General features: G+C 43.8%; 1 protein-coding gene across 5 annotated transcripts in view; it reads left to right on the top strand.

Annotated features, from left to right (window-relative positions):
- DAAM1 (dishevelled associated activator of morphogenesis 1) overlaps positions 1-27183 on the top strand; it is a 149259-nt gene that overhangs the window by 67886 nt on the left and 54190 nt on the right. For all 5 annotated transcript variants that reach the window (XM_083165967.1, XM_083165968.1, XM_083165969.1 and 2 more), the window contains exons 3-4: positions 10391-10480; positions 16970-17041. In XM_083165967.1, the coding sequence (XP_083022093.1) occupies positions 10391-10480; positions 16970-17041 (162 nt within the window). The remainder of the gene's footprint in view (positions 1-10390; positions 10481-16969; positions 17042-27183) is intronic.

Here is a 27183-nt window from a genome sequence, read left to right as displayed (position 1 = left end):
TCTTTAGACATGTCGACCTATTTCAGGTGTCTACCTAAGCCCTGTTGGCCTTCAGTGGTCCATCTAATGTATTTTGACCTTCATAGGCTCCACAGATGACCGTGTCCCGCTGGGGAGGGGGAGTATCCAGCAAAACATATGAGGGTAGGGTGTGGCAGCAGAGAGACCCCCGTCCTGTATGTCATGGGAGCGTGCAGGTTACAGATAAACATTGGGAGCCCACCGACAAATGAAAGCTTCCGCAATGCTTATCATGGGATATCGCCAACTGTTGCTCTTCCAATTGGCTTCATATTGTTGCTGACTTTGTTCTACCGCTTTCAAAGTGGTCTGGAGACCTATCATCTGCTTCCACCCACCATATGGATTACAAATACACCAGCCAGACTCACTGCCGTAATACTCTGAGGACCACTGCTGCAATGCTATCCCAAGGGACTGCAATCCTCTAGCGGAGCTGGGTAACGAAGTCCAATGTGGGCTGATGCATTGTTTTGATAGGCTGCAAGTATACGCAGTCTAGTGAGCTGGTCTGAATCAGGCCCTATGTATACTCCTACTAAACACTGTTTATGTAATCTGTATACAGTGCATAGATCTTGCAGACGTTGCGGCTCACGGGATCCCCGCTTCATCTAACCCTGCATCTCTCTAGCTCAGCTGATGTGAAGTGAGTGGAGCAGGTGTCAAATGCCCCCAGTCACCTGTACGGCATCAGCCATCTCTGACCTGGTGAATACGCTCCGCATGCATTTATTTTTTTTTTTTTTTTTAAGTTTCCTTTAACTCCCTCCCATATGCCTGAAAATAGTGGTTTTTTTTGTTAAGATTATTATAAGAGTGGAGAAGTAAGCCAGCGGAGACGTTGCCCATGGTAACCATTTCGATTTTCCGGTAACCTTTTTATTAAGCACATTCTATAAAATGATACATGGCTAATTGGGCAACTTTTCCACCGATTCCCTTCTTACCGCTTCGTGAATAGACTCCTTCGTTCTGATGTAGCCCCAACATGTGTTGGACTGCTGCACAGAGAGCATTTATTCACAGGGTCTGTCCCCTAACGGAGCTTACAACCCAGTACCCCTGCCACCTATGCACACACACACTGGTGGTGTTGGAGTTAAATGCCAGTTCCTCTGTTTTGGACAGTGCACCCCGGAGCATCAGTATGAATGTGTGAAAGAGGCCACTGCGCATTAACCTGCGCATACAGGGGTCAGAGGGCAAAGCTTCTATACATCCAATACTGACATGGGCAAACAATGGTTTCTGAACCACCCCACAAAACCAGACCACTATGATTTGTCAGATTCAGTCTGTCCGGCACAGTACCTGGACGAGGACACGGTGTAATTGGCCGCTGAATGGTCTTGCATACTATGGAATCATTATTTACACTATAAACATGTAATTTTTAGCTGTAAAGCCGTTTTGGCTGCTTCTGCACATGTAATCGTATATATATATATATATATATATACACACTGTGCTCTCCAGGTAGTCTGGTGTACACATATATATATTCCTGGATAGTATAAGTATATTACGGTGTTGCGCTAGATGTAGAACTGTTTTCATGTAACATTATTCAGAAACTCCTAATTATATGCTGACTGCAGACGCTGAACAATCTCTTACAATGTAAATGCTGTAATGTCTGTCTGCGATCTTGTGCTGATAAAGCAGTATACATAGACTGTACGTAGGCCAGACCCTGCCTCACACTGCAGAGCAAAGGACTTGACAGGTCTGCAGGCCTGGGTTTCCTCTATGTACTCTGTGTAAAAGCACTTTCAAGTTTAAACCTCAGCCAAGACATTTACAGGACTGAATTTACCACACAGCTTAAGGCCCATTACACATTATACCATACGCCATAATGCCCATTACGTATTCTGCCACGCACCGTAATGCCTATCGCATATTATGCCACATAAGTGCTGCTTACCTACATGATCGTTGCCAATGGGGGGGTTTAATGATCATTTCCATGGGGGGTACATTCTTGCTGATGCATTGCGTAACGCCAAACAGTAATGTGGATACAGAATGACAGGGTCAATACAGCTGTGTGCAGCACCCACTGTAATTTCAACAAGGACGAGTGCGTGCGGCGATCAGATCTGCATTATTTGCCTGCCATTGCCAGTCGCATATACGCATGTCCAGGTTGATCACAGTGGGAAGCTACACCTGGGGGGTGCCGGGCATTAGGGATTGCTGCAGGGACAGTGTGTAGGGGGCCCTGGACAACAGCCGCTGTTGCCCTGCCTATAATCCGGCCCTGGTGTACATTACTTGACTGCCCTCCTGAAATGTCTGGAAGGCTTTTTCATATTGGGTGGCCCTTCCAGCACCCCAGAATGGTTGGCAAGGGCTCTGTATCCTACCTAGATCCCTGTATCCATCAAATACTGCAATTAGCAGCATTTGGGTGGGGGGTGCAAAAATATACAAATCACACCATTTTGGCCATGCCCCCTCTTTGTAGGCCAGCAAATCATGGTATTTCACTTGAGTTGGGACAGGGCTATGTGTAATCGCAGTCCTTTCCCTGCCCCCCAAACTGGATGTTATCATTTCCTCTCTGGGCTTCTCCATAAGATGCGAACACACACACAATCCACACTCCATAAAGTGCACTGTGCATTCGTTGAAGGAGGTCTCTGAAAATGAGTTGGAAGAAGATGACTTGGCGGAGGAAGTGTTCATTGTGTCTGTTCACAGGAAGCAGCCACCATAGAGCACTGACATGGATAGGAAGCCTAGAGATGTATCGGAGGAAGGAGACCTTAAGTCACACATCCTTTTCAGTATGCATTACACATTCATTGTCCACTAGAAAATAACTCACATGCGCAATACAGCATATGGGATGTGCGATACGTCTCCACCCAGCTGCATTTTGTCGTGTGAACTCTTTAGTTCATGATACAGCATTTCCTGTTATAAAGGCGTGTGCATCAATGGGTCAACCATAAATTGGCCCATATGGTCAACATGCTAGAAGTTGACAGGTCAATGTGTAAAAAGGTACACACCTGAAAAGGTCCACCTACACAAAAGGTCGGCACCGTCACAAAGGGACATGCAAATGGTCAACACACAAAATTGTTGACCGCTTTTTATTTTTTTCTGGGTGCTCACTTCACTTACTCTTCCAGATAGGTTACCATTCCTAAACATACTCCACATGGATGGTAAATAATGAAAAAGAAAATTGAAAATACGTTTTCAAAACTTGTGTCGATCATAGTCATGTCAACATGTTGACTTTAAACTGTCTCTTTTACATGTCAACCTTTTTTACCAGTTGACCTAAAGCATGTCAAATGCGATTGACCTATCATCAATAATTGTAGTTTGGTGACTCCTAACTGGCAGAATATGAATACTTACAGTGTATAAAATCTACATGCCGTTCTATCGGAGAACACAATAAATTGCGCTTATTCTACAACCTTCAGTCGTGCCATCATCTGCAATTTCACAATGATTGAGTAAGCAGTTACAACGGAGAGAAAGAAAATGTCCTTCTACCGGAAATGTTGGCGCATATGGAAAGAATGGTGGTCTACTCTCCAACGCCCATACTCCACATGAAAACCGTTTTGCAGACTCTTCATTTTCTAACTGGTTAATGAAACCATACACCAAAATCTATGCCCCCAGTTAGCGCACTTTTATAATAATAGGATGAGAGATTTAGAAATTGAGAGATTTGGTAAGAAATCTCCATTTAAAATTTTTTTTTTTTTTAAAGTGGTAATCATTTACACTGCAAACCAGTTTGATTGCTCTCATCCTATTAAATTTCACCCATCTTTTGTGTACAAAAAAAAATTATTTATTTGAATTTATATAACAAATGTGCGCGCCGCTGGCAGTTTTTGTGGCTATTTAGGGCAGGGCTCGACAAAACCCGGGGGCCAGGTCACCATGGTGACCAGATTCATTTTCCTGGCGACCAGAATTGCCAAGAAGCAGAACCCCCGGGCAGAGTGGTGGCTTGACCGCAGCGGGCAGCGCAGCAGCGAGCAGAGCAGTTATCAACTCTCCCGGCTGCCGGGAGATGGACAGGGAGAGGCAGGGAGCTGGCAGCAGCGTCTCTGTAAGCAGCGGGTCCCCATTGCTGGGTTTCCTATCAGCACTTACAGCAGCCTTGGGTGCCCGTTTCAGACACGTAAAAAGATGGAGCCACAGTGGGTTATTATGTTCAATATAACAGCCAGCACGGCGGCAGCACGACAGAGCGGTGCAGAACTCTCCCGGCTGCCGCTGCATCAGCAGGTCCGCCTATTACACGAGCTAATCGGGAGCTACCACTGCAGCTCCGTGCTTGAGCTTTGAAATAGGCGCTCTGCTGACCTGCTCTGATACAGCGGCAGCCGGGAGAGCTGTGCACCGGGCTGCCGCTATGCTGGCTGTTGTATTGAACATTATAACCCACCGCAGGGCCATCTGCTTATGTGTCTTTGTTTTAACAGGGGCACCCGAGGCTGCTGTAAGTGCTGATAGGATAACCAGCCACTGGGACCCGCTGCTTACGCAGAGGCTCCAGAGAACAGAGCCCCCCCCCCCTGTCATTTTTTTCTCAGTCTGCCCCTGCCTGGCATCAACCCACAAACCCATAGCAATGAGCATGTGGGTAAGCAGCACTGTGGCATAATATGCCATGGGCATTACGGTGTGTTTGGTATATGTAATGGGCATTATTGTGTGTGTGTGTGTGTGTGTGTGGTATAGTATGCAAAAGGTTTTTCAGTGTGTGGCATAATGTGCAATGGGCATTGTGGCATGTGGGTATGTGTAATGGGTATGTGACATGTGTAATAGGCATTATGGTGTTACTTTTTGGCACAAACTGTCACTATTTTTTTTTCTGGCTCCTAGATTTTAAAAAAAATTGTCAAGCCCTGATTTTAGCACATCTCAGATTTGTCACTCAAAGGGGATATAGGTGTTTTGTACAAAGCGTTAAAGGGACAATATCTTTTGTATTATTGAGAAAAATCATACATTGTTTTCACAACTATTTTCCGCTTTAAAATTAAATTATGGGAACTTTTTTTTTTTATTTGTTGGTTTTTGGCTGTCAAAAGATTATATATTGGATTCACTTCCATCCAAACAATTTAATGCTGTCTTAAGCCCTTTGCAATTTGAATGTTTTTTCTTTTTGAATAATTACGCGGCTTAGGGTATAAAGTTGCACTGGAGGCACTAACAAGCAGGACATTTGTCAACTTTCGGCTTTTAATATGAACTGGTGAAGTTTGGTTGTATATAGATTTGTTTGATGTTGATTTATATCTATCCTCTTGGCTTAAAAAGAGCGGACGATGGTGTTATTCTTACTTCAAAAGGACAGCTTAGCACCCAAGCATCTGCTGCTAATTTATATGGCCATGAAAGACGAGCCGCTACAGAACTCGGTGCAGGTAATCAAATATTAAGAGCAGTCTGTTTCATGTTTACCTGCCATGTGCGAGGGAAGCATACAGCTGGGAAATTAGATTGCTTCAAAGATTTTGGGTGTTCATAGATTCTCCTGTTTAAAAAAAAAATCATGAATAAAACCAAAAATAGATCCTTTCAAGGTTTTATAGTGTACCATCGCCTACATACATAAGATTAGTCGGATTGGATAGCCAGTGTTCATTAGAAGACACTCTCCTGTCCATTCACTATGATCATCGAGGAAGGCAGCCATTTTGTTAGCTGAACCTATTTGCAAAAATGACATACTATGTTCATTGTGGAAATGCACATGTGACATCACTTTCAAATCCTGTCAGCCATCACTATAGACCAGCCTCGTTCATTCATTTCAAGGGTTAGGTATTTAACCCCCCCCCCCCAAAAAAAAACAACACACATTGGGGCATATGTATTAAGGGCGGTATTGAATCTGTGCCAATATTTCCCATAGGGTCAAAATATCGGCACTCACCTATTCAATGCTGCCGTTTCCGACGGCATTGATGGCTGAAACTGTCGGAAATGGGAGTGAATTGTCAAATCCATGGACTTTCCAACAGTCGAAACATTGAATTCTGACTGTTGGGTTAGTCAAACAACTTCTAACTCTCCTCAAACCCAGCTGATTTTTTTTTTTTTAGAACATTATCACCTCCCACTTAATCATCACTTCACCAGGCTTAATACATCTGCCCGTTGTTACATATGTCTGATTTTGTACTTCCATCTTTTGCCTTCTGAATGACTGCCGCTTTTAAAAATAGGGCGGGGACTCACAGGCATGACTGAGTCAGCCTATATATTGCCTTGTTGCGGTTGTTAGGTCAACAGTGTCTAGAACAATAGTCAATAAGTTGACCACTATTGATTGACTGGCAATTGATCCACATATATGAGGTAAACATTGACAAAAGATTGACACAAGCAGAATGCCATCATGCCAAAGGTCTACATGCGTTTGTCCCAAATATTTTCTTTCTAAGCACTTCTTCATAATTTACGATTCAAGTTGACTACTATCGACAATGGTAAAGTGGCGAGTGATGTGAACCCTGCGAGGGTATGCGTTACACTAATTGGGGACACATGTCGACATAGATATAAATTTTAGACGTTTTCTTGCCAACCTTATGCTTGTTTCGACCTTTTGGCAATGTCCTCTTAGTGTATGTCAACACATTTGATGTGTCGACCTAATCTGTAGACCTAGACACTGTTGACCTAATAATAATCCACACCCGTATTGCCCTAAAGTGTGCCCCTTGATTCAGGCTAGAAGGGTGTTGATATCGAGACTCAGAGCAAAAAAATATCAACCAATCCACTCTGACATTTCTCAAGCCCAGCTGGTAAAATGGAAGTTATACGCCGATTGGTCTCTCGCCAAGGTTTCGTACATGCTGCCCAAGTGAGCAGTATAGGAACAACAAAAATAACTCTTCCTATTCCATTCCAAGAAGCATCTCTCTACCAGGAAGCTTTGCCGAACGGGTCTCAATGCTCAATAAATTCTATATTAGGTGGCCCGTGCAAAACTTTCGCACGCAAATGGGCCAAAAGTCAATTTTCAACTTTTATTGTTAAACAAACAATACAATGTGCAATTCTAAATGAAAACGTAGAACCGGAGAACTTAAATCTTAAATGGTATATTTTGGCTAAGTATGAAGGGAGAAAAAGGGATCGTCACCAAAGATCACCTTCTAGAAATAATATATATCATGGAGAAACAAGGTGGGGATTGCAGATGTTGCGGTAGCCATATATACTGCAGTTTTAGAGAAAAATAATCTTTGTCATTTTTGTTTTTGTGCTTTTAGATTTTGTTTTTAATAGCCCATATTTGCTCTTTTGAATGCTGTTCTACCATGAAGGATACTAAGGTATATATATTCGGGGATGGGGCTGAAGAGGCCACGCGCCAGCTACCGGTCATGGTGGTTCTACATTAAGCATGCTTCATAGAAAGTATTTCAGTGTGTACTTAGGCCGTGCAGCCGGCACTGTGCGGGGATCGGATACCCAGATGTATACGGTGCAATGTATATCGTAGTCTCTCTATAAAAGGAAATCTGTTCTGCCGTGCAACATTTGCTTCATATTACATGGTACATTTAAAGAGCATTCCTTATTGCTAAGTGTAAAGTCTGACTCGCAGCACTCCGGGTCTGTGATACCAAAATGTTACTTCTCTGAGCAGCCTCCTGCCAGTGCGGTCAGGAATGCTGATTTTCTGTAGATAGCCGATAGCGATCTGTACCCAGCGGAATCAATGTACGTCTTTAACACTCGTAAATGTGTCACTTGGCAGATATGATTAATAGGAGCCGGCATTCAATGGGACCAAAGAGATTATGCGGTCTGTTTACGAAGTCTTGGAGAGATAAAGTATCGCCCAATCTGCTCCAGGCTGCCATGTTGCAGACTCAATTTAAAAAAATGACAGTTGGGAGTGGATTGGTTGGTACTTCATCTCTCTCCACTCACAGGGGTAGATGTATGAAGCAGTGATAAGGGAGGAGATGTGAGCCAGAGGAGAAGTGGCCCATGGCAACCAATCAGCACTGAAGTAACATCTATAATTTGCATAATCTAAAATGATACAGAGCAGCTGATTGGTTGCCATGGGCCACTTGTCCTCTGGCTCACTTCTCCTCCCTTATCACCGCTTCATACATCTACCCCTCAGTCTCTAAGGCAAGGGGTCGGCCAAACTTGTCCTCCAAGAATGTGTGTCAGGCAACCTGTGGATCTATAGTAGGAATGAATGCAGCATGTTTGTAAATGTGGCCGTTAGTAATTAGTGATTTGGGAAAACATGGGTCGTTGGTAAATCTCAAGGACCAGTTTGGCCACGCCCGCTCGAAGGCTTCGTTAATAGACCCCTGTGTTTTTTTTTTATGTATTTCAAATAAAGGGGTAGATGTATTAAGCCTTAACAAGAGACAAATGCAAAAGGGTGATAAGGAGAGATAAATGTCCGGCCAGTCACCTGCTAACTGCCATGTTACAGGCTGTGTTTGAAAAAATGTGGAAGAAAGGTCGGTCACTAAAAGTGGCCCGAGGGGCGCCTGAGTGGAGTTGTTTTGCTGGAGCTGCAGTCTCAGGACTTGGGAAGCCTGACCCAAGGAAAATGGTATACAAGAAAGAAAGGGGATTTGAGACCGCGCTCGCTAAGAAAGCATGCAACAGGTGTAGTTAAAACATTTATTTTAGAAAAATACATATAAAATATCAATAAAAAGATTGGGGGGTATCGCAAGTAAATATAGAGAGCAGGGATATTCACCCACAGTCTAGTCGTGATAGTGTCCTGTATCCGTTCCTAGGTTACCTCCAGATAGTTGTCCTGTATAGGAATGCCAATTGCAAGGTGTATGCTGGAAAGAATATTAGTCTCCAAGCCATATCTCCTGATGTTGAGGGGTGCTCTACCTGGTGGGCTTGATGTTATTGCCACTTGGATTTCCTTAATAGGAGAGATGTTGATCTCCTAACCAGGGAGCTCCTGATGGTGTTGGGTGCTCTACCTGGTGGGCTTGATGGTTTTGCCACTTGGTTCAAGGAAGGAGATGGGTTCTGGAGGCTGGTCCGGTTTCAGGATATTAAGTGCGTGGAGCGTCTGTAGAATAGGGGTGTCTACAATATCACGACTGGACTGTGGGTGAATATCCCTGCTCTCTATATTTACTTGCGATACCCCCCAATCTTTTTATTGATATTTTATTTTCAGTTTTATATGTATTTTTTCTAAAATAAATGTTTTAACTACACCTGTTGCATGCTTTCTTAGCGAGCGCGGTCTCAAATCCCCTTTCTTTCTTGTGTTTGAAAAAAGTCAGTAAGGAGCTGATTGGCTGGACGTTTATCTCTCCTTATCACCCTTGCATTTATCTCTTGTTAAGGCTTAATAAATCTGCCCCAAAGTTTTAAATGGATGACACCTGCGCCAAATTTGGCCTGCCAAGGCTTTTGTTGTGCCCACAACCCTTAGCTATAGTCCAAACATTACTCCTAAGTTTTCAGCCAGAAGTGACCAGCGATTGTGTAACTTCATTGGAATTAGTGTGTGTGTGTGTGTGTGTTTTATGCAAATGTTTCCCTTTTTAGGGAAATATTCCTAAGTGGTAGCGAAACATTTTTAAAAGCCCAAACAAGCTCATTGGATATTTCACTGGCCTAAAGCAACTCTATCATCCTTGCTGGAAGCTTCTTAAAGTACATTTGGGTACAGGTGTTTGAATAATTGTAAATCACAATTACATGCAACTAACAAACTGAAGTATCACTAAAGAATACAGCAGAGTGGTGCGTAATCCACGGTTCATTACCTACCAAAAGGGATTTCCCACTACACGTCGGCCATTTGTGCTTCATTAATGTCCCTATGAAATCAGTCCTGTTATTAGGGAATCCGTGTCTTGTGCAAAGTGAGTGGGGGGGGGGGAGGGGGTGTGGGGGCGATGAGTCCTAGGGCCGATGAATAAAAAATAATAACAAAAAAATGTCATGAATTTCGACGCAAGACGACATGGTCACCATATTGGTGTACCGCGTTCCCTTGGGATGCAGTTACAATCCCGGCGGTCGGGATCCCGGCGTTCAGAATCCCGACGTCTGAATCCCACACCGCCCGAAATGCCGACACATTCTCCCTCCGTGGGTGTCCATTTCGGCTGTCGGGATTCCGGCGTCGGGATTCTGAACGCCGGGATCCCGACCGCTGGGATTCAATACTGAATCCGTTCCCTTGCATGGCTCGCTGTTGACCTTCATACCCCCAGGGTAATGCTTCAATAGAACGATCTTGCTTGGATAAATAAATTGCTTGTGTGATGACAGATGTTACATTGATGATGCGGAGTCTGTATATTAATATCAATGCTTTTATTTTCTGTATTCTCAGGATGAGCTGGACCTCTCAGACAAGCACCGCGAGGCCATGTTTGCCCTCCCAGCTGAGAAGAAATGGCAGATTTACTGCAGCAAGAAAAAGGTGAGCACCGCTCTGTAGACTGGGTAACGTGTGGCTGGCCCGATTCCTCCATTGCATGCGTAACCCTTCAACAGGGGGAGGGGCACGCAACTTGTACCGATGACCGTTTAATTTAAATTTAACTCTTATGGGGATGACATTGACCTGGCTGTGTTTCTGTTTGGTAGATAGTTCTAATTGTTTCCACGGCAAGTGTGTTGAATCCATAGACCAAGCATTCTGATTCAGAAAAAAAAAGTTTATTTTTCGGTTTCAACCAATTATTCTACCAGTGTTGCTTGTCTTTCGAATGCTAATAATCTGCATTTCCATTCCATGCAGGGCAGTCAATACACTTACAAGTAAACCCTACAGATAGAATGTTCCGAATAGGCCCTGCTTGTTTTTGGTAGGATGCAGATTATGCAATGGCTTTGACTTTGTAGCCAACAGGACTCTTTGTATAACCAGAGCTTTAGTCCGCCAAGCCCTGGACAAGTTTGGATACATAAACTTAGCTTGCTTTTCGGGGAGCGTTTGGCACCACGCAGTTTGCCGCCTTGTGCCCTTTGCCAGTGCTTTGGGAGGCCTCTGCTACTTTCACTAACCCCCTCTGTCTATGGCTGACTGCCTCAAGTCCCCCCTGATCTACAGTTCTGTCCTCCTACATCATTTCCGCAGACGCACCAAACAGCCCCTCTCGGCACGCCAGGTCCCGCTAGACTCTGCTAGCGTTGGATGTCTTATATAGTCCCAATGTAATACAGCTAGGAGGCTGCTGATCAATGTTACATGTAACACTTGTAAATCTGTGTGCGTCTGAGTCTCCGAATCCATAAACAAAGCGCTACGATGTAGCATTCGCAGCGTTTTTCGAATACAAGTTTTCATGTGCATCATGTACAGATTTGGTCACACACAATATACAAGTGTATCAAATTAATCAGAACAGTCTCTTGGTGCGCTCTAGTCACATCGCAGCGCAACTCGACACACATTTTTATAAACATCAAAAAAGATGCCGGAGGCTAGCGGGGTTGGGAAGGATTTGGCAGCTCACTCACGCCAGGTACCTCACAGTGCACGGCGTATTGGGGCTAGAGGTACGAGGACCCTTTGCCCCCTGTTGCATGCAGCACATTCCTCCTGGTCACTGCCTCCCATAGCATCAGAGATTGTGCGTCCTCCTGAAATACTATTTGCTGTTGTGTTCATTCTGCTGTAATTAGCTGTGGTCTTTCAACCTCTGCAGTCAGCCCCCACAGTAATTATTCTCTACTAATTAGCCAGGATTCAAATTATAGAGAAAACATGTTTGATCGGGATGTCCATAGGCTATCGATAGTTGCCAATCAATGCTGCCTAACGATGGCTGATTTTGCCATCAGTGACCGTGCCAATGATTCTCTGCCATCGATGGCAGAGTGAAACCAAATTGTTTTTTTTTTTTCTCTTTTCCTGAACATGCTAAGCCCCACCCTGTTTTTTGTTTTGGCACACAGCCCAGCCAGTAACTTTCAGTGGTGGCCATTGAGTGGCACAAATCATTGATTGTTCACCATCTATAGTTTGTGCAATCATTCTTTACCATCGATAGAGCAATTGCCAATTGTAATGTGTGTTCAATTTAACCCTGCATTGCCTTAACTTTGCGTCACCATTGTACCCCTGTCATCCTTCGGACAGAATGTATGTGACACGTTAATTTTTAAGCTCCTAACTGCCACCCTCTAGTGTCCCTGGCTGTGGCCCCCAGAGGTGCCTTGGGACACTTGCAAGCGTGCCTCTGGTTGGTGGTCCAGAAAGAAGTCAAATTCAAGTTGGTCAGTGTAATAGGCAAAACCAGTGCTTGTAGGTTCCCATCATAAAATATGTGGACAAACCAAAGCGAATCCTGTCTCTCTCCCCACAACCAACCACACAGATGACATTTAAATTCAATTTACTTCATTTAATATATTTTTTTCTAAACTTCACAAAAATAAATTTTGGTACTTGTTCCTAGCACGGCACCCACGACTTCCATCTTATGCATCGCATCGCATGCCATATAGCCGCATGCGATGCAATACGATTTTTTCATTGTATAAGCACCCAAGTGGGTGCTTAAAATGTTAAATGCACCCCCACTATCAACGCGAACTCGAAGCGTGGCGAGCTCAACAAGCCCGCGAGGGGCAGCGGTACGCGTCCTCCGACCTTTTCATAACCCCACTATCCATGTCAGCGTGGAGTTGATTTTAGATAGTGTAGCGAGCCATCAAGCCCGAAGCGTGGCGAGCGGACGTGTATTACTTTACATGTATTACGCATCCCCTCGCTGCCCTCGCCACACTATCTAAAATCAACTCCACGCCGACGTGGATAGTGGGGGTATGAAAAAGCCGGTGACACGTAGCGCCGCCCCTCACGGGCTCGCTGCGCTCGCCATGCTTCGGGTTCGCGTTGATAGTGAGGGGCCATTTAACATTGTAAGTACCCATCAGGGTGGTTGTACAATAAAAAATTGTATACCATCGCATTGTATGCCATTCTATGGCATACGATGCGATAAGATTTTTTATTGTACAAAATCGCATCGCATCATATACCATATTTAGACTTATGGTATATGATGCCATTGGCGCCGTGTTAGGAAAGAAGTACCAACATTTTTTGGCCTTGGGTGTGCTGTGAAAAAATTCTGATTTATTCTAGGGTGCCCTGATTCAAAAACAGTTGGGAAACCACTGACTTAAGGGGTGTACACATGGAGCGATATTTGCTAGTGAGCGCCTTTAACTAAGCGATTTTGACCTTGCGATTTGACTAAATGCACCAGCGATTTTGTCTATGGGCGATTTTGACTATACTAGAATAAACATACTTGGTTGGTATTCACTGCAGATCGCCTGGTGAATATCTCCCTCAGCAGTGAATAGGAGACAGCCAGCGATCTAGTCAAAATATTCTTGCCTGGCAACTCTTTTCTTACCAAGAGATATTATAGGGAGATTTGTCACCGTGACAGAGATCTTTACTAACCTAAGGATCGCTAAGGATTACTGACCAAGGATCGCTCCGTGCGTACACCCCATTAGACCTCTATGCTGTTTCTGGGGACTTGCCTTTGAGTGAAATCCTATCGCACTACTCTACATTTCAATAGATAAAGATAAGCAGACCCATGAGTCATCCCATCTATTGCTGCCAGTAATAATTACTGTGCACATGTGATTGATTCAGACGCTGGAATCCATTGTACGGACATGAAGTTTGCAAGAGACAACCGCATCCTGTCCAAATCATCACTTATAATGGAAACTCTGGACGGTTCACCCCTGAACTGCGGACTGGTTAACATGAGACATATCCGCTGGAATTGTTAGTGGAACCCAGTCATTGCAGACCATCTGATCTCCCAGAATTCTTTGCTGTGATGGACACGCCTTGGCTTGTCATGAACCCCCCCCTCATTTATTGGACATCAAAGACTTTGAATCCTTTAAATTATAAGCACAGTCATGAGATGCTTACTGACACCCCTATGGTTATTCAAGGTCTCCCAGTTATAGAAAGAACCATTTACTACCTTACGCCCATGAGGTTGTGATTAGGGGTGCAAGTATTGGGAGTGTTTTTGTCATGTGGTTCAACCCTCTGTTTCCTGTGTCGGGTTATCAAACGGACTCAATACTATGTCACCCTAATAAAAGAAATAACCGCCTCCTAACCGTACATAATAGATGCTGAAACTGCAGAATGAACATTGACTTTTCATTATAAAACACGGAGATTGGGTTCTGGACTAACTTATAAAGGATGCCCCAAACTTGATCATTTCTTTGTTACTTGTGCTTTGAACATACTTCCGTTAGATCTGATATCAGGTTATACAAACTCCAGTCCTCAGGAAGCCCTAACAGTGCATGTTTTCCAGATCTCCTAGTTAGTGTACATGTGTGGGCATTACGGTCTGAGACTTTTTAAAGATCCACAGCTGCAGCTAAAAAATGTTCTAATTGTGATCATACACTTTATGTATTGGCCAAGGTGCTGTTGGATACGAATCAACCTTTAATTGTAACCTGCCAATATATCCACCTTCGTTTTGCCAATGAACAAGTTGGCTGGTTGGAATTAAAATCTGGTAATGTACGGGAGCAAACAACCGGCAATTTGCCCCAAAACACACCGGAATACAGACACAGTCATTTTGCCAAGTTATTTAACCCTTTGAGTGCCGACATACAAAAAATACCAGTTACACCCACATTTGTTATATGAATTCAAATAAAAAATGTGGTCTAAAATATATATATATATTTCCTAAATAAGGTAAACCATTGCAGGTCATTATGATGACTAAAAATGTTTTCTGCCCAATTTTCACACTTCCTTTGATAAATTCACTTGGCACTCAAAGGGTTAAATCAAACAGTTAAACAACTTGACCGGGCGACTGATTTTTGGGTATTTGGTAGCAAATTATGATTTCTAGTACTGTTAAAACCATCATGGACCCCAGTAGTTACCCCAAAACAGAACATTCACATCATGTACATTATATTTTACGGGATGCGTTCATTTGGTCTACAGCATGATGGTTGTCCGTCGTTAGGTCGACATGGGAAAATGTTGACATGGATCTAGGTCGACATGGGAAAAGGTTGACATGGTCCTTGGTCGAAAGGTTATTAGTTGGACAATGTCTAGGTCGACAGTCAAAATGTCGACATGGGGGTTTTCACTGTTTTTGAGCCGACATGTGCCGACAGGCGGTATTTCATGCCCTACCATTCACCAGGGCGTGGTGGGAGTATAAAATTGCCCGACGCATAGCGAGTGATGCAATGCACTTTAAACTGTGTCCATGTCGACTGTGTTGACATTCAGGTAAAAAACACTGAAAACCCCTGTGTTGACCTTTTGAGTGTCAACTTAGACATTGTCGAACGAACGACCTGTCGACCTTTTCCCGTGTCGATCTAATCGTGTCGACCTGATGACTGTCGACCATTATGCGTTAGACCAAATGATCCCAACCCATTTTTTACAATATCTATCAATCCAAATAAAATATATGGACTAATTAAACTCCACACAAAACAAAATTAGTTTTTTTGATGTTTTTTTATTTATTTTCCTATTGTCTGGATTTCGGGTTTGTCAGCCGCAGAAGACCCTCACTGACCTTGGCACACAACATTTAATGCAGCATCATATGTGGAACGTCTACATTTCCATAGTACTTGTTTGATTTCTCCTCAAAGACTTGCAATTCCAGCAGACCATCACTCCATACAATGTGGGGACCATATTTGCTTCTTTGTAATACGTTTTTTGGATTTAAGAAGTAAACTTGGAGACTGACATAATTACACATTCAAATGTAAACCATTTGTGACCGCTCATTACGATAATATCCTTGGGTTTTCGTTTCCGCGTCTTCCAAGGTCATCGTTTCATCTAAACGCCATTTGTTGTATAAATAGAAAGCTAGAATAGAATGTTGCAAAGCCGCTTGCATGTGGGGCGAAGATGTTTTGTTGTTTTACTTTTTGACCTGCAAAAATTCTACAAACAACGTACAGGATTCTTGTCACTATTAACCCTTTCAGTGCCAACATCTGTGTCGCTCTCATTTGTTATATAAAGCCAAATTTAAAAAAAAGTGTGTGGATAAATAATGATATTTCCTATATAAGGTAACATTACAGGTCATTATGATGAATACAAATGTTGGCTTGGCAATTTTCACATCTATTTTGACAAATTCATTTGGCGCTCAAAGTGTTAATGGAATGATACTAATGGGGGGTATTCAACCCCCCGCCGCTATTTCCACCGGGGGAAATAGTGGTGGGTGCCTATTCAATCCTTCTTTCCTGACAGCATTGAACGGGCATCTCGGCAGAACGGACCCAACTTTAAAAGCAGTTGGACCTGTTTTCCTGAGTACGGCCATGGCTTGTGGAGATCGCGGGCATATCTCAACGAACCACGGCAGTTTCTCGCGGCCACGCCCCCTTTTCATCGTTCGGCAGGCGGGACATTGAATTCCTCCTGCTGAATATCAGTTGGGCGAGCCGAGAACGGGCCAGGGTCACGACATTCGTGACCCGGGATGCAATACACCCCTAAAACAGATGCTGGTGCAGATGTAGCTTTATTCCACAATGTGATGTTCCTATTCATTTACTAGGGCAGTGGTTCCAACACTGGTCCTCAAGTACCCTTAACAGTGCATGTTTTTCAGGTCTTCACACAGAATCACAAGTGACATAATTGGCTCCACCTGTGGATCTTTTAAAATGTATCTGAATAATGAGTGCACCTGCCGGGTGACCTGGAAAACGTGCACTGTTGGGGGTACTTGAGGACCAGGGTTGGGAACCACTGTACTAGAGGGTCGTTCAAGTGGGATGTGAAACAAAGGAACTCTGAAATATATATGTATATGTGTACACACAGTGGTTGCAGGATATTAATGTATTTCTCTTTTGTCCCTCTCGTCTCCCCCCTCCTCAGGACCAGGAAGAAAATAAAGGTGCTACAAGTTGGCCTGAGTTCTATATCGATGAGCTGAATTCTATGGCTGCTGTAAGTTTTCTCCTGTTGCATCTAGAAATTGTTTATGCAGTTGATCCATTGTAACTTCCGCCACGGCTGACAATAGCTTACTGAATGTTTACACTGCCTGGTAGGTACATGAAGCTACTCAATTTATGAAATTAGTATTTTATGGTCTCGCCCCACAGAAATAAAACTAAGTTGTGGTTGGAGCAGATGGTCTTTGGGGGTGATTCAGGTTGGTTTGCAAAACAAACTCCTTCTTTAATGGACAAGATCATGCTGCTAACACCTTCATCACTTTATTCCTTACAGAGAAAAGTGTGAATCTTTTCTTGTTGCCTGAAGCCCACTGAATACCAGCATTTGCATAGCTACATCGAATTCTTGTCCAAGGATGAGAGATTTAACTCTTTGAGTGCCAACGTCTGTGAGAGATGTGCAAAATATTCGCTACAAATTTCCAGTGTCGCTCACATTTGTTATATAAATAAAAAAAAAAAATTGTAAAAAAAAAAAAAAAAAATTATTATTTCTATATAAGGTAGCATTACAGGTATGAAACATTATGATGAATGCAGATGTTTGCTTGGCAATTTTTATTACACCTATTTTGACAAATTCAGTTGGCACTCAAAGGGTGTTTGCAATCCTATTTTGATTTGATTTAATATGAGAGCAGACTTTTGTCCTCCGTTAATGGTGGCTAAATGAGAATGATAGAAGTTTCGGTACTTCGGTACTGCCCCAGGGCATCGCATCGCACCTCCCGCAAAATCACATGCGATTTTATAGGGTGTGTGATGCCATTACATTAGCTATACAATAATATCATTGTATGACACTCACTCCGCTCGCCACGCTTCAGGGTGGCATGGATAGTGGGGGGGGGCACACAGAGCAGTAATTACATTAAAAAAAAATCGCATCGCACGGCACTAAAATGGCCCATGCAATGCGATTTCCCTATGCAGAATAGCCCACTAAGCAATTAGCTTAGTGGGCGCTGTGCTAGGAAACCAGTACCGAAGTTTCCTTCCGTATAGGTAGCATAAACACACTTAAAAAAAAAAAAAAAAGAATGGTCGCCGAGACTGGGATATAATTGAAGAGGGATCATTTTTTGTGGCATAGCACGTTTTCCATCTGTAAACAATCATTCCCACTGGCATTTGTGTGCATTTTACAAGCATTTTTGTCGATAGTAAACATGTTAATGGGTCAGCTCCCCCCTGCCGCTGTTTATAAGTGTTTCCGTAGCTTTCCAGTTTTCTTACGGTTTTTTAATCTTGTAATTTTTTTTTTTTTTTAAGAAGCCTACAGGGGGCTCTGGTAATTTAATATATTTTTTTTTCCAAATTTCTCAATAAGAATCTTTTGGACTAGAGGTGCCGTGAATTAAATTATGATACTCTAGGGCGCCGCGATTCAAAAAAGTTTGGGAACCCCTTCTCTAAGGATATAAATTAGATAAGTGTTCTTAAATATGTTTAAATAAATCCATGCTTAAGCGCAGGTGACTTAATTAGTACATCGGTCGTTTTGCTTATACCATCTGTGTGCACAGGCATGGAAGAGTTTAAAACCTGGGCTATAGGGGTGTGCCTTGAGGACGCTAGCGATGGCTCTTGTTGGCGGACGGAGTATGCTGCTGGCACATCAGCGACAGACCGTACGCACTGGACGATTTTTGAAGTTCCGCCCCATTGTAATCTGCTAAACCATTAAAAAAGTTGTTAGTGCGTACTCCGCTTTAGCGCTTAGCCGTGTTCATGTTGTTATTCTGTTGGCAGTTTGCGAACGGGATTGGCAAAACCTGTATTATCGTCACTCCTTACTGCGCTCTGCTAGGAAAGGTTCCGACACTTTATATAAGTCAGTGAAAAAAAGTTTAGCATAACTGGCCTTTAGCAAGTCTGTGACCTAGAAAATATAATGACTCCCACCATGTACGGTTCGGAGTATAATCTATTAATTATACCATTTAGTCTTCCTTATTACGCAAATTACCATTTCTGTGACTCTTATCAGTTAAATGAGCCCAGCTGTGCCGACAGTGATTCTCTGTATCTGTGACATTATACCCAGACTCATCAACTGCGGCTTTACACAGCGGTCACGTGCAGTTCCACAGCCTGGCACTCCCACTGCAGGCATGGTTACACAGCCACACCGTATACTATGTGATTATGGTGCATATGGGCAAGTAACCAGGATTGTGGCCAATAACTATTGTTTTATGTTGCCATAGAGGATTCGGATTTTGTAAAACGACAGGCTATCATTCGTACAAACCAGGGCCATAGGATTCCCAAGCTTGGCCCATGCAGGTAACACCATCCAAAGATGATTTAAGCCGAGTGGTTCCCAAAGTGTGCCTTGGTGGTCTAGGACCCAGGTCTAATGGAGGGGCCTGGGTCCCACTAACCCCTCCCCTGTTGCAGAGAGCTGGGTAATGTGTGATATCGCCCGCACCTGCCTTTTTTTTCCAGAATTGTGAGCACTGGCCCTCCCATTGGCCACTCCCGTCATTGTACCGGGGTTCAGCACAACTGTTGCCCACGCCTGCCTGGGGGTGCCGTGAAAACAAAGCAGAGACTCAACAAAGCTTGGGAACCACTGCATTAGCCAGTAATAAACTATGGCAAAACTTTATTTTTTTTTGTCCTAGAGTATTAGAATTTTTTCACGGCACCCCTAGGTAAAAGTTTTTTAATTGGAGAAAGTTAGAAACCAGTTGTGTGTTTATATATCATCCTTATGTTCAGTTATGTGGTGACGGACATGATTTATTTTAATTTGCAGCCAAAAAGCACTAGTTTTTCCTTTTAGATTGACCATGAATAATTTGAATTGGTCCTGGACCACCAACCACGACGCACCCCTGCAAGAACTCTGAGGCACCCCATGGCACACCACTGGCCTATGACTTCAAATCTAGCTAGAAAATGTTTATTCTTGGACCCTCCCTGGCAATGGTCACACGCATTTTGGGGCCCTTGCCCCTGCGACTGTTTATTCATATATCTCCTTGGTGGTATCCGGACTCATGACAGATTTACTCTAGGTCAACCGTCATAAGGTCAGCCACTATTGGTTGACAGGGCCGAAAGGTCGACATGCTAATTATTACAACATTTTCTGCCGACAGGCGGTATTTCATACCCTACCATCCACGTTGTCAGAGGAGAATATAATAGTGTTGCAAGCCCAAAGCATGGAGAGCGGACGCAATACACTTAGACGATGTCCATGTCGACACAGACACCAAAAACCTTGAAAACGCATGTCGGTCTTGCCCCTGTCGACCATATGACTCTAGACCTAGACATTGTAGATCTAAAATAACATAACCCTGCTTCGTATAATGTATATTGCAATGCATTCTGGGAGCTAATATCATGCCCAGATCACTCGGAGTATGCATTTATAAAGGTCCCTAAAAGTGAGTGGGGCAACAGTCTAGCTGGAATAGGATTAGAGCAGGGATGGGGAACCTTCGGCCCTCCAGCTGTTGTTGCACTACATATCCCAGCATGCCCTGCAGCAGATTTAGCATGGCTAAATAGCAAAACTGTAGCAGGGTATGCTGGGATGTGTAGTTTCACAACAGCTGGAGCACTGAAGGTTCCCCATTCCTGGATTAGAGCATTCCGCAAACTATATCACTGTCCTGCATTGATACTAGATGTAATCTGGAGGCAGACCGTTGTTGGTGCATGATGTAACTGGGAGCGGAGAGGCTAAAATTATTCCTCCCCGGCTTGGGGAACTGGAGAGTTTGGAATGTTATTCAGTGATAAGAAGGGGAACAGATTTTTGTAGGAGGAAGAAATATATAGGGCCAGTCACAGGGAGAGATCCAGGAGTCTGCAAGAACAAGAGTCTCCCCAGGATACAGATTTGCTGCACTTGGGTAGCTTAAAGATGGGGTAGTGACCTTTGACTCCAACATTGAGTAGCTGATTGGCTACTTTAGCAAAGGTGGCTTCTGGGAAATAATGAAAGTAATAAGTGCACGTTTTCTGACCACATGCAGTGCTGGCGACATTGTGGTGGAAAGGGAACCCCCACACTCATGTTTGGTGGAATTGCCCCAAACTTCCATCTTCATTCTGTTTGTGATATAAAGAAAGTCCCAAATTTCCTGGGCACAGAGACTGCTGCTTAATACCAACTCCAGGGGCACCACCCCCTTAATTCATACTACCAATAGTCCCAATAAAGCGGTCTTGACTGTAATATTAGACACGTCTCCTCCAACTTGGATCAGAGCTGCATCGATTCTTCTCAAAGAAGCCTATATAGGAATATCCCGGCATAAATATGTTCTCCACCTCTCCTCACTCCATGGATTTTCCACAATGCGCTCACCTAGCTGCAATGGGAGGAGTTCACATAAAGGTTTCTTCAAAAATCAACCAAGGCATCTCGGACTTCCATCACCAGCTAAGGCCTGGATACTCTCTCTTGCTGAAATGTAACGCGTATCTCATAATTCTACCCATTTCGCAAACTGTTTCTTTTCCCAGTGCGGATCAGATCACTTACACTTAGGACAAATGCCAAGCGTCCCATACTGTACAAAGATTTTATTCCAACGTAGACTTCAAAAAAGTCCCATAAATTCACATAAAAACAATCCAGTAAGTTCAAGTGAAGTACGTCCCAGAAGCTTGAAATTAAATACCAGATAATTGGCAGGTGGTTCTCCCTGTCAGATTGTTCTGATTTCCATTGATGATTGCCATTTTTAAAGTGATAGATCAGCCACTCATCGATGGTTGCATACTATGCAATGGATGACCATCAATGGTCTTACTTCTCGATGATCATCAATTTTCCTTGACTGAGTAGCCCATGGGCCAATCAGAACCTGGGATGGGGCTTCATGTGTGATGGGGGAGGAACTATGATCTGTCACACCCTTTGGGGGAAAAATGCAACATAATTCTACTTTGAGGCATATTCTACCAACATACATAGCAATCGGCAGAAAGATCATTTTCTTAACTTTTCGGAATCCCAACCATATAGCGCTTCCCTGGATATAGCCATGCTTTTGACACCCAGGAAACACTAACCATGCATGTTTTCCATATATCCTTGCTGAAGCAGAGGTGTATCCATTACCGACTGACACATTTCAAAAAGACTAGTGATTCTATGAGGAGACCTGGAAAACCTGCCCTGTGAGGGTTCCCTAGATGTAAGCCTCACTGGGCTGGAGGACAGGAACTTGAAGATTACACAAGTGTCTGACTTGAAATGAGGTTTTATTATTGATGTCTTGATCTTTTTCTTGTGTCCCGGCCTTTTCCCTCCCGTCACTGTTTTTGTTTTAAAATACTTTTTTTTTTAATGTCATTATATGAATCTTATGACAGTCAGCTGCTGGCACTCATGGCCGTCCGTCACCATTTATCTAAATTGACCCTTCCTCCCAAGAAGCCTTATGCCTTTGTGCTGCATTGGCACACTCGCCCGACAGCTTGGGGTAGCTGCGTGCCTGGTGTGTCTCGTTGGCGGCATTCTAGGCTGCTGGACACTGAGCCAGGACATTTGTTCTTCATGATTATCTAATGTTATACAGAAGTGCAAGTAGAGTTTAGTTCTTCCTGGTATGGAAAAGGTGCATGGCCATACATCATAGGGGCATGTCCAGCGGAGCAGCAGCTGATATCAGAGGGGGTAGTAGTAAGATATTCTATCCCGTACTTGCATCACTGATGTTATATAGTTTTTGTACAGTATATTCTGTACTGCAATCTGCAGTATACTGACACTGGTAGAGTACAATCAAGGCTTTGATCTGCAATTTTATTTTCCCAGGCCCAGAGTTCACTTGTAGGAGTCAATTCAATTAGATGCAAAGTTTCTCCGCCCCATATAGCTGCGAGCAATTTTGAATTCAGGCTGAAATCGGTCCCTGAGGTTACAAGATGTGATGCTGTTGCCAGCTTTGAAACGCCAATTGACCCCTTAGTTGCCGCTGTGGACTACTGAGGTTTATTAATGCATAGACTATGGTTTCAAAATACTTAAAAGTTACAGGAGAACAAAAAAAAGCTTCCACTAATGTTGCTACAGGGGATCTGGGCCATAGGGTCAACTGTATTTAGGTCTCCATACGAGGGTGGGTCAATAAGTACCTGTGTTTGAAGACAGGTGGCGCTGCTGAGGAAAGTCGGTATTACTATTGTGTACTACCATCATTCAAACAACGCCATACCAAATTTCAGATTGATTCATAGGTTAGTTTTTTTTCCACCACGACAATGCACCAGAACCCTCATCCGGAATTTGTTGCGGCCAGATTGCATGAATTGCGCTATGAAATGTTGCCGCATCCACCGTACTCGCCCGACTTGGCTCCCTGCAACTTCTTTTAGTTCCCTAACCTGAAAACCTGGCTCGCGGGGAAAAAAATTCAGCTCAAACGAGAGGAGGTCATCATCGAGACAGAAGCCTACGGGAGTTTGACAAATTGTATTTTTTTTAGAGGGGTTAAAGAAAAGGCGGGGATGTTGGTAAAGTGTATCGCCGTGAGAGGGAGGTTATGTTGAAAAAGAAAGAAATAATGTTGTGAAAATTTTTCATCCTTCTTCATAACACAGGTACTTATTAATCCACCCTCGTACATTGGGTAGACCACTGACGGTCGACACCTGAAATAGGCCGACACAAGCATTAGGTCAACAATGAGAAGGTCGACAGACAAAAGCTCGACGTGAGGATTGCAATGTGTTTTTTTTGCCCCGAATGTCGACATGGACACTGTTAAATTGTACTGCGTCCCCTCTCATGGCTCGCTATGCTGGCTTCGGGCTATTCTATTCTCCCACCACACTGTAGTGGATGGTACAAAAATGTGTCGGCACATGTAGGCTCAAAAAAAAGTGAGAAACATGTCAACCTTTTGACTGTCGACCTTATACTTGTGTTGACCATGTCGAACTATTTCAGGTGTGTAACTAAGCCCTCTAGACCTTCAGTGGTCGACATTTTATAGAGTCAACCTAATAACAGGTACAGTAACACAGCAAATGCACAGGTGCAGGATATGGAATGCAATGCTTAGTATGAAGTACTGTCCAGGACGTGATCATTGCTTCGCTTCTCCTCTGAACACTGTTGCGTCTATTCAGCCTGTGAACGTCTCCATTGACTCTTTCATCAAGAGCATTTTCAGCTGTTTATAACAAACCCCTCCAGAATCTCCTTGGGCGCGGGAGGACGAGACAACAACTGTTGCTGCCCCGAGGTCGCCTTCTTTCTCTGATTATCTTTGAGACATGGGAAGAGATATTTATTCTATCTGCAGTATGCCGCTGGCACATTTTCAGGCTGCAGTTGCCCGACAGCTGTACTTTGCCAGCCTGGCATGGACAACACACCCTCCTTATAAATGTTATCACCCATTCCATGCGCAGAGATAACGCAAAGTGCGGAGACAGAGCTCAGGCCTGTGCGATCTGGTATCGGGGACATGTGTGATAACCTTTTATGTGGGTTATTCCAGTTACAGAAACAGGAGAATTGTTCTGTACAAGTGCAGGTCTTGTTATGGGAACCTGTGGGTAGAATCCGGCTTCAGCTGTTTTGGAAAATAGAACGAATTGCAAAGAAAGAACCACAAAGTCTTCATCCCGCAGTAATGTGTGTGCCTGGTGCTACCTGTAGGTTTTCCAACCAGGCACAACATTATACCCCCTTCAGGCTGCCAAAAAAGCCGGGGTTATTGCCGGATTGACCTGGGTGGCAGCTCAGTCTGAAAGAGGCCGAAAAATAACCCTGGTGAAATGACCTGGCAATCCAACCTGGGTAAGGACATGGTCAATAGGGGTCGCTGCTCAGTTTGAAAGGGGCCAGGAAAAAATTACCTGAGTCATGTTGCAGTGTAAAAGGTCTGAGCAGGGTCACCTTGCCAGGACTATCTCATACCCCTTTCACACCAGAGGCAAATTACCAGGGTTAAAGCTTTCAACCCGGGAATTTTCTGAAAAACCAAGGTTTTTCTGTGGTGTGAAAAACTGGTCTTAAATCTCGTCACTACGACCCTGCTCTCGACTAGAATCGGAATGCCGGGATTTAAGACCCGTGTTGAACCTTTCGCACCACAGAAAATCCTGAGGTTTTTCTGCAAATTCTCGGGTTTAAAAGCCTTAACCCGGTGAATTGGGGTCAGGCTGCACCCGGCAAAATGACTCGCCACTTAAAAATGCCCGGTAATTGCTGGGTCAGGACTGGCTAACTATGGACACCTGCATTTCTGGAGGTCCGTTGACGGCTACTCATAGGTTTTGCCACTTGGTTATACCATTTTCTTAGAAGCCGAGGGCCTGGCGCCATGTTTCGCCGGACTCTCTGGAGAATATGTAATTTTGCTTTGACAAGTCAGCTGTATGGCGGAGCCTAATAACACTTCATGTAATATGCAAAGGAAGCCGGCTCTATAAGTAGCATAAATGATGTCCTTGTCATTTACTAAACATTTTTGAGAATTCTAATGTGGCAATAACACTACTCATAAATAAAGTATATTTCCCATAACTAACAATGCAGCGCCAGCGGCTCGGGTCGTACTGATTGCCGTACAGCTAATAGACAATCTATACATTTTACATGAAGCAGCTGCGTATCGGAGAGATTAAAGCTTTTCTGTTCTGTGTGTCTTTGTGATGGAACAAGTGACGTCACTGGTCGGCTGTCCCTGCAGGGCACAGGACTGCTTTGTACCGCTGCTGACAGCTGTCCACACGTATTACCATGGGGCAAGTCTCCGAATACAATGGAATAAACCAAACCGCTTATTTCCCCCTTGGTTCAGTTGCTGACTGCTGCGTATGATATTGAACTCTATATATGGATCAAACTCCTCTGACCTGATGGCTGGTTTGGCTTTATTTGTTTATAAACAAATTATCACGTTCTTAAATTTGCAATGTTCCCTTATTTGTGTAATACTCTCATTGTGGGTTTATTATCCAGCTGCTGCAAATTATTTCTTTGATATTGGTCCCAAACTTAAGGAGTGCATGCTTCCACAGTCGCTGATGCGGTGGCATGGAGGGGGGCAGACAGGGGGCTGGTGCATGGGGACGTCCAGCGTTTCCTGGGCATGGCCGCAAAAATGCCGGGAGTCCCCATGTGAACGCAGGCATGCTGAAGACGTCAGCACCAGCCCCCTGGTCGGCCTTCTCCGGCGCAGATAATTCAGTTCAGACTGACTTTTATCTGTGAGCGGTGAAAAATAATTTGATGGTCGGTGACTGTCGGCTGTTTTTTTTTTTTGCCCGCATACGAATGGATATATCAGCATACACATCTATTCGCATGCCGCGCGAACATTTGCGCGGTGAAGGGGAGGTGGGCATTTGCTCTCCCGGCGGGCAGTGTTTTAGCGCTCGGTAAGGAGCGATTTTCGCTGCTTACCGAGTCAAATTGAATCAGGCCCTTAGTTTTTTACTTCATGCCAAAAGACACACACAAAAAAGCACTTAGTGTGGATTATTAGGTTGACCTGAGTTGACATTGACAAAAGGACATTGACAGTAGCAAAATATCGACATCGGGAAAGGTTGGCACAAGCTGCACTTTTTTTTCACATCCTTCAACATGGACGCCGAATAAGCGCAGCGCATTCCCTCGCTTGGCTCACTGTGATTGGCGCACAATATATTATATTCCACCTCTATGCCCACTTGGATGGTGACTTAAGAACAAGTTGGTTTAAAAACAAACATGAAAAGCTCGCGTCAACCTTTTCATGTGTTGACATATTGCCTGTTGACCAATAGTGGTTGACTTTTGGACTGTCGGCCCAGTCGCATGCTGGGTGCCATAACACTGTACTGTACACTGTAGTGCCGTACAAGCTGCGGTCCTGTGTAATACTGAAACAATACCGGAATTTTGGGAGAACAGACATAGGTAATGCTGGTCCCAGAGAGATCTGGCTATAATACTGATCCCTAGGAAAGAATCCCTCCTCGTACAGCAGTAATATTATTCCAAATGATTTTAGTCCGTGTCTCTACTCGTCTGTTCATAGCAGATGGATGATCTCGGTACAGAACGTGACTTTTCTGTCTGCCAATCATCCACCTCCAGAGTAACACTCTTAACCATATTCTGCATCTCTAACTCTCCATAAATAACGCAATAACCTA

This window comes from Crinia signifera, chromosome 12 (assembly GCF_055691185.1).
Source record: "Crinia signifera chromosome 12, ASM5569118v1, whole genome shotgun sequence".
In the NCBI taxonomy this organism is placed as follows: Eukaryota; Metazoa; Chordata; class Amphibia; order Anura; family Myobatrachidae; genus Crinia; species Crinia signifera.
Note: the sequence above shows the minus strand (reverse complement) of the source record. Positions and strands in the feature narration are given on the sequence as shown.